This window comes from Rhinoraja longicauda, chromosome 29, assembly GCF_053455715.1.
Source record: "Rhinoraja longicauda isolate Sanriku21f chromosome 29, sRhiLon1.1, whole genome shotgun sequence".
NCBI lineage: Eukaryota > Metazoa > Chordata > Chondrichthyes > Rajiformes > Arhynchobatidae > Rhinoraja > Rhinoraja longicauda.
The window spans coordinates 13,795,244-13,804,330 of record NC_135981.1 but is presented as its reverse complement, the minus strand read 5'-3'; the positions used below and the strand labels follow the sequence as shown (position 1 = coordinate 13,804,330).

Below are 9,087 nucleotides of genomic sequence, written 5' to 3'. Positions count from 1 at the left end.
TCTGTAGAAACCAGCATAGAATGATCAATGTTCCGCACACTTATCCAAAGGCACACAGAAACCATGATTGCATTTCTTGGAACAGGCTTAGTTGGTTATAACACAAAGGAACATTTAGCCCATCGGTCTGCTGGCTCTCAGATCATTCACACTTGCCACTTAGGTCTCTGTAATCTATTCTCTCTCATGCCCATCAACTCCCCCATCTCGCCCAACACCCACCTACACGGCCAATTAGCACAGTTGTGATGCGGAAAGTAACCCAAGCAAGGAAAGTGCAAACTCCACACACAGATGTATCTCAATACACAAACTCCACACACAGATGTATCTCAATACACAAACTCCACACACAGATGTATCTCAATACACAAACTCCACACACAGATGTATCTCAACACACAAACTCCACACACAGATGTATCTCAATACACAAACTCCACACACAGATGTATCTCAACACACAAACTCCACACACAGATGTATCTCAACTGTGGGTTTAAGCACAAGAATTTAGAATCTACTGTTTTTATATGGTCTTGAACGTTTACTATATATTTTTAAATTCTGAGATACCCCTACTTTTCATCTTTCATGCTGGTTGGATTTATCTGAAGGGTAAGGAGAACAAAGCTCAAGCAAATGCCTGGGATAAACCATCAATGATGCACTCAGTCAAGACAATCAGATAAGCGGTGACAACCAAAACATACAAGTAAAAATGAATAGAACTGTATTGATTTCACTGGTAATCGTTGTGTACAGAAACCAGTCAAATCATTGTTTGTGCATTGGGAGCCATATTCTCCAGAGATGCTGCTTGACCCACTGAGTTGCTCCAGTTCTTTGTCTTTTTTGCTCATTAATGTTCCTTCGAGCCTCATTGACTGAGTTCGGCCTCGGCGACCTCAACCGCCCATGTCCTGTCCTGTCCCCAACAACACCCTATCTGCTGTTTGTGATGTTGTGGATATTTTCTCCTCCCATGACCCACTACATAATGCTGACCCCCAATACCACTCACAATCATCCCACCCCCCGAGCCTCTGTGTGCAGAAAACACACACAATGAATGGATCGCATGAAATTAACTCTGCACCCATTGCAGCACAGTGTCATCCATCCCTTCGAGCCAGCCATTCTCAATACCCTGCTTTAACCTGCCCCAGTCTTCTTCAACCATGGCCCTGGCCATTGCATTGTGAGGAGCAGCCCAGCAGATGATTTTGATGGAGACCCTCAGTAATGCTGCTGCTACTCAGCTGTTCATTCCAACATTGATCCGTGATCTGGACCCCAGTGGCCTTCTTGGGATTAACCGTCCTGTCTTTGGATCAATGCTCCAGAATTCTGGCTGCCTGTCCCTTAATGTAATCACTGTGTTAGGATCAGATCACATAGATGTCTGTAGCATCTAGCGACTGATAGAAACACTCGCTGCCACATTGCGAGTGGGGACTGCCTTGGCACGGCGGGGGACACATTAGTCCATGCATACATATCCAATGATTAGTTTTCCATTATATTATTTATGCATCTCAAGCATTTGCTGCCTTTTCATTACATAAATATTCCCTTTTTTTCATGTTTGCACATCTATTCAGTACTTGAAAGTCTTACCGACTTTGTGTCACTGTGTGGTGAAGCATGTGGCGAAGCGTTTGTCGTGTTCATCGTCTGATGATCAAACTGTGGACAGACAGCTTGTGCATTTCCATCCTTGTCCCGCTTCCCTTTCAGCCAGTATGTTTCGATTTCCACATTCCCCTAAGAGAAGAATCACACTAGTTACAGACTGTCTTAAAGTAAAAAAATGAGTGGTCCACACAATCAACCAAATTGTTCTTGTGCTAAGATGCCAAGCAGCAAATAAAAAGGAGGCATTTTGAGAAGGGTTGTCTTCAGGTCGAAATGCTGCCAATGAAGTCAAAGTGCAGTCTTTGCTGAACTCCAGGCTTTGGTGAGTAACGGAGAACATTTTAGTTTAGTTCAGCTTACAGATACAGCATGGAAACAGGACCTTCGGCCCACGGAGTCAATAGACAATAGGTGCAGGAGGAGGCCATTCGGCCCTTCGAGCCAGCGCCGCCATTCAATGTGATCATGGCTGATCATTCTCAATCAGTACCCCGTTCCTGCCTTCTCCCCATACCCCCTGACTCCGCTATCCTTAAGAACTCTATCTAGCTCTCTCTTGAATGCATTCAGAGAATTGGCCTCCACTGCCTTCTGAGGCAGAGAATTCCACAGATTCACAACTCTCTGACTGAAAAAGTTTTTCCTCATCTCAGTTCTAAATGGCCTACCCCTTATTCTTAAACTGTGGCTCCTTGTTCTGGACTCCCCCTGGACGTGTCCAACCCCTTAATAATCTTATACGTTTTGATAAGTCCACGCCGGCCATTGATCACTCATTGACACTAGTTCGATGTTATTCCACTTTTGGATCCACATCCAAAGGGAATGTGCAATGTACAGAGGTCAATTAACCTACAACTCCACGTGTCTTTGGGATGCGGGTTAAACTGTTTCTTCTACTTGGGGTGAAACCTCAGCTGAACGACTGTGTGCAGTTCTGGTTACTGCACTATAGGAAGGATGTAAAAACACTGAAGAAGATACAGAGGCGATTCACCAGGATGTTGCCTGGGAATTGTTTCAGTTACGAGTACAAACCAGAGAGGTTAGGTCTTCTCCTCCTGGAGTGGAGGAGGTTATGAGGGGACATGAGAGGTATAGATACAGTAGAGTGCAGGAAAACTTTCTCCATACCAGAAGTGAATAAAACGAGAGGACGTAGATTTAGGGTAAGGAGGAAGAGATTGAGAGGGGATCTGAGATAGACTTTCTTTACCCAGAGAGTGGTGAATACCTGCCATACACTGCTGGAGAGAGCGATGGAAGCAGAGGTCACTGACAGCATTGAAGAAGAATCTGGATGAGCACTAGAGTTGCCTAGACTAAGGGCTGAGGAACAAGGGCTGGAAAGTGGGATTGATGGGTTTCCACTGGTCAATAGACAATAGACAATAGGTGCAGGAGTAGGCCATTCAGCCCTTCGAGCCAGCACCGCCATTCAATGCGATCATGGCTGATCACTCTCAATCAGTACCCCATTCCTGCCTTCTCCCCATACCCCCTCACTCCGCTATCTTTAAGAGCTCTATCCAGCTCTCTCTTGAAAGCATCCAACGAACTGGCCTCCACTGCCTTCTGAGGCAGAGAATTCCACACCTTCACCACTCTCTGACTGAAAAAGTTCTTCCTCATCTCCGTTCTAAATGGCCTACCCCTTATTCTTAAACTGTGGCCCCTTGTTCTGGACTCCCCCAACATTGGGAACATGTTTCCTGCCTCTAATGTGTCCAATCCCCTAATTATCTTATACGTCAGTGGACCAAATGGCCTGTTTCCATGCTGAAAGACTATGACTAATGTCACCATTCACTGCTGTGTCACAGAGGCTAAATGGAGGTCAAACACACACAGGCTGGGTCACGAACAGATCATAGTGACATGAGCAAGGTCTTAAATAAATTGCAGAGAGGCCATGTAATCATCAACTTAGCACCTTAATTGTAATTGTCCCACGTTGCTCGAAGATGAAAGGGCTGTCGATAAGGTGCTCGTACGTAGCGCTGCTCAACTGTATATGCATTTCCTAGAAAAATAAGTTAAGTAGGAATGTATTACTGACCTGAGAACTGAAACTCCAGCATATAATGGAAATAATGCAGCAACACTGAAACAGAGTTGCACAACAACAGTATAGAACAGCTACGTAGCACCAAAGACCCTCGATATGCTGACTGGAGGAGGGAGAATAGTGGATGTTGTAGCGACCATAGAGAATGGTCCAGGTCGTCGAACCCTCGGATTGGCCAGCGAGGTCACGTGGGAACGCGACCATGGGGATTGGTCCAGGGAACGACATCGCTGATTGGCCAGCGATGTCATGTGCGCGTTTGGCGCCCGATTGAGTCAGTTCGGCGAAGTCTTCAAGGAAGACAGTAAGTTTGTATTGGTTGTCCTGTACCTTGTTGTTTAACTTTGTATTCGTGTATTGCGGCTGCAATAAACTTCGTCTACAACCAACAAGTTTCGGACTCGCCATATTGGTGACCCCGACGTGATCTGGATGATCACCGACTGAGCAGGAACCCGACGCCTCGTTGACGATGACCGAGCAGGGCACACCGGAGTAAAGCGCGGCAGGCGTTCATCTTCCGTTATTTTGGACGTACGCACCGCAAGCTTGGTTTATCCACGCCGAGGCTCAATTCCATATAAAGAAGGTGTCGGACGAATCCACGAAGTACTTCTACCTCGTCAGCGCTCTATCGCCGGACACAACCAAGCGCGTGATGCGGTTCATCGTAAATTCACCTGCGGAAGACAAGTACGAGGCCATGAAGAAGGTATTACTGCGAACCTTCGGGTTGAATAAGCATGGTGGTGTGGCAAAACTTCTGCACCTACCGGATCTTGGAGACCAACTGCCTTCCGTCCTCATGGCCGAAATGATGATGCTAGCCGGTGAGCATACGGATTGCCCGATGTTTGAACAGGCATTCCGCGAGAAACTTCCCGAGGATGTCCGACTGCTGCTTACGGATTGTTCTTTTAAGGACCCCGAAGCATATGCAGCGAAAGCGGACGCGCTCATAGCGGCAAAAAACAAGGCAAGTGGTTCAATCAACAAAGTCTCGACATCGGTGACCACGCCACAGCGACGGCAAGATGGCGCCACGTCTCCCGCCAATTCTCCGAAAGCCCGCCAAAAAGATCCGCACAAGCGCGGCTGGTGCTATTATCACCTACGATGGGGTAACGAATCCCGCAACTGTCGTTTGCCTTGTACCTTCGCGGGAAATGCCTCGGCCGATCGTACATAGGGGCAGTTACGATTGGCCAGAACCGGCGCCTCTATGTCCATGATCGATTCACGGACACAGAATTTTTGGTAGACACGGGAGCCATCGTCAGCATAGTGCCGCCGACCGACCTCGAAACCAGATCGGGTAAGACAGGTCCCACCCTCATCGCGGTTAATGGCAGCCCAATTCGCACTTTCGGTACACGGAAGATGTCCCTTGTGTTAGGCCTCCGCACGTACGAATGGCCATTCATCATAGCCGACGTCAAACAAGCGATCCTGGGCGCAGATTTTCTCTGGGCTTTTTCACTGGTTCCTGATGTCCGCGGTAACGACCTCCGACCCTCCGCCGAAGATGAGCACGTCGCTCCGACAATCGCCTCCTCGCCCAGCCCTACTGTCCAGGCCGTCGTCGCGGCCCCCGACTCGTATGCTGCGATTCTGGCAGAGTTCCCAGAGCTGCTCGTCCAACGTTTTGACGCACCTTCGGCTAAGCACGGTGTGGTCCATCACATCCGCACCGAAGGCCCTCCCGTTTTCGCTCGGGCCAGGAGACTACCGCCAGACAAACTGGTGGTGGCAAGGGCGGAGTTCAGGAAGATGGAGGAAATGGGAATTGTCCGTCAGTCTGACAGCCCGTGGGCCTCGCCGTTACACATGGTCTCCAAGGCATCTGGGGGGTGGAGGCCATGTGGCGATTATCGGCGTCTCAATGCTGTCACCACGGCTGATCGCTACCCCATACCGCACCTACAGGACTTTTCATCTGGGCTGGAAGGAGCGGTGGTGTTTTCCAAAATCGATTTGGTGCGAGGATACCATCAGATTCCGGTGCGACCGGAGGACATACAAAAAACTGCAACTATTACTCCGTTCGGGTTGTTTGAATGGTTGCGTATGCCTTTCGGTTTAAAGAACGCGGCACAGGCTTTCCAGCGACTGATGGACCGCGTGGGCCGGGGTTTACCCTTTTTGTTTATTTATTTAGACGACATCCTGGTAGCCAGCCCCTCAGTGCAGGAACACCAGGCCCATTTGCGGACCGTGTTCCAGCGGCTCCAAGACCACGGGCTCATTATCCAACCCTCCAAATGTCAATTCGGCCTGCCTGCCCTCGATTTTCTAGGGCACAGAATTACTCCTGCCGGCGCCGCCCCTTTGCCCGAGAAGGTGGAAGCTATCCGGGCTTTTCCCAGGCCCACCACAGTAAAAGGGCTGCAGGAGTTCGTAGGCATGGTTAATTTCTACCATAGATTCGTTCCGGCAGCGGCGCGAGTCCTGCGCCCGCTTTTCCAATGCCTTGCAGGGAATCCGGTAGAGTTGTTGTGGTCCCCGACCGCAGAGTCGGCTTTTACGGCAGCTAAGGCAGCCTTGGCCGGCGCCACCATGTTGGTCCATCCGAGCCCCTCCGCCCCCACGGCCCTGACGGTTGACGCCTCTGACGTGGCGGTGGGTGGGGTTCTGGAGCAGCAGGTCGGTGGCCGTTGGCAGCCTTTAGCGTTTTTCAGCCGGCAACTAAATTCGGCCAAGCTGAAATATAGCGCATTTGACCGAGAGCTTCTAGCTCTCTATTTAGCTGTCCGTCATTTCAGGTATTTCCTCGAGGGCCGCCCATTCGTGGCATTTACGGACCACAAGCCATTAACATTTGCTTTTTTGAAATTGTCTGACCCATGGTCGGCCCGCCAGCAGCGGCACCTGACTGCTATCTCCGAATTTACCACAGATGTCCGTCATATCGCGGGTAAGCTTAATGCCGTTGCTGACGCCCTGTCTAGACCTGCTTTTCCCCCTATTTCGGCAGTGGACTGCGAAGTGGATCCCCAGGAGCTCGCGGAGGCACAGCTCCTAGCGGATACCGTTTCGGCTTACCAGTCCACCACTTCGGGATTGAAGTTGGCCCAGGTAGCTTGTGGTTCGGAGGGCACGAAAGTCTGGTGCGATGTTTCTCTTCCTCGTCCCAGGCCGGTAGTACCGCCCTCCCTTCAGCGCCGGGTTTTCGATGCCATTCATGGGCTGGCGCACCCGTCCATCCGCTCCACCTCTGCCTTGGTAGCAGCGAGGTTTGTCTGGCATGGCCTGCGGAAACAGGTAGCGGGGTGGGCACGTTCCTGCGTGCCCTGTCAGACCGCTAAAGTCCAGCGCCACGTCCAGCCCCCCGTACAGGATTTCGAGGTCCCGGCTTTTCATTTTTTCCACATCCACGTGGATTTGGTCGGGCCTTTGCCTTCCTCCCGGGGCTACACCCACCTCCTCACGGTGGTGGATCGGTTCACCCGGTGGCCAGAGGCTTTCCCATTGTTTGATATCTCGTCAGCGTCTTGTGCTAGGACTTTGGCCCTTCATTGGGTAGCTCGTTTCGGGGTCCCGGCAGTTATTACAACTGACAGAGGGCCACAGTTCACTTCGTCCCTCTGGGCCGCGCTGGCGGAACTGTACGGGTCCAAGTTACAACCCACAACTGCATATCACCCCCAGGCAAATGGACTCGTAGAAAGGTTCCACCGCCAACTTAAGGCGTCCCTCAGTGCAAGGCTTGAAGGCCCGGACTGGGTAGACCAACTCCCTTGGGTTCTTTTGGGCATCCGGACTGCTCCTAAGCCAGATCTCGGTGCGTCGTCCGCAGAGCTAGTATATGGCTCGACACTTCGAGTACCCGGAGATCTGTTTCCGGACCCTTCAGCCCTGCTCCCTACAGTCCCATCAGCGTTAGCATCTCTCCGGGAACGGGTGGGCTCCCTGGCTCCAGTGCCGACTTCACGTCATGGGTGTCCCATGGTACATGAACCGTCTTCCCTGAAGGACTGTGAGTTTGTTTTTCTGCGTAAAGATGCCCATCGCGCCCCGTTGCAGAGGGTCTATCAAGGGCCGTTCCGGGTTTTACGTAAGGGAACGGCTACTTTCACCTTAGACATGGGCGGCAAGAGTGAACTCGTCTCGGTGTCCCTGCTCAAACCTGCCCATTTGGACCCGGATCAACCAGTCCTGGTCGGTCAAACCCCTAGGCGAGGCCGACCTCCGTTAGTTCCGCCCAGTCCAGAAACCCCCGTTCCGACAGTTCCTCCAGGACCCCCCGTTTCGGCAGTTCCTCCAGGACCCCCCGTGCCGGTAGTTCCTCCAGAACCTCTCGTTCCGGCTGTTCCACCAAGTCCGGAACCTCCGGCTCCTGTGGTTCAGGCTGTCCCTCTCCGTACTCGTTATGGTCGCGAAATCCGGCTCTCAGCTAGGTTCCGCACCTCGGGTTCTGGGGGGGGGTCATGTAGCGACCATAGAGAATGGTCCAGGTCGTCGAACCCTCGGATTGGCCAGCGAGGTCACGTGGGAACGCGACCATGGGGATTGATCCAGGGAACGACATCGCTGATTGGCCAGCGATGTCATGTGCGCGTTTGGCGCCCGATTGAGTCAGTTCGGCGAAGTCTTCAAGGAAGACAGTAAGTTTGTATTGGTTGTCCTGTACCTTGTTGTTTAACTTTGTATTCGTGTATTGCGGCTGCAATAAACTTCGTCTACAACCAACAAGTTTCGGACTCGCCATAATGTGATGTATTTGGATCTGCAGAAGGATTTTGACAAGATCCGATATAAGAGATTAACATGCAAATTTAAACCATGCGGAATTGGAATAAGGTCCTGGCATGGAAGGGGAACTGTTGGCTGAGTAGATGGACACAAAATGCTGGAGTCACTCAATGGGTCAGGCAGATTATCTGGACAAAATGGACAGGTGATGTTTCGAGTCAGGACCCTTCTTCAGATTGTGTCAGAAAAGTAGTCCCGACCTGAAACATCTCCTATCCATTTTCTACCTGATTTTCTATTGATTGACCACGGGCATGTACCAATTGATCAGATAGTGCCCACATGTTCAGAAGATAAGGAATGGTTCTTAATTTTAAATGGACATCCAGAAATCTCTGATGAACTTCAATGAAAAAGGTGATTCTCAAAATGGAAGCGCAGAGTTAGAAGTAACTTCTAATTTTAAATAGGAAGCTAAGTTGAAGGCCACAAACGGAATGGTGGTAATTTTCAGAAATGTAATAACATACTTGCTACAGTGAGATTCAAGACAATGAACCACTGCGGAGATCATTACAAACTGGTGCCAGAAACTTGAGTTTGAAGAAGGATCCCGACCCGAAACATCACCTAACAATGTTTTTAGTTTTATAGTATTAGTTTTAGAGATACAAAGCAGAAACAGGCTC

At 50.4% G+C, this 9,087-nt stretch overlaps 1 protein-coding gene across 1 annotated transcript in view; it reads right to left on the bottom strand.

Moving 5' to 3' along the window:
* LOC144607550 (soluble guanylate cyclase 88E-like) overlaps positions 1–9,087 on the bottom strand; it is a 33,135-nt gene that overhangs the window by 2,538 nt on the left and 21,510 nt on the right. Inside the window, exons 13-15 of the mRNA XM_078424448.1 lie at positions 3,572–3,661; positions 1,621–1,767; positions 583–611 (exon numbers count right to left, since the gene is read on the bottom strand). Coding sequence (XP_078280574.1) covers positions 583–611; positions 1,621–1,767; positions 3,572–3,661 — 266 coding nt within the window. The remainder of the gene's footprint in view (positions 1–582; positions 612–1,620; positions 1,768–3,571; positions 3,662–9,087) is intronic.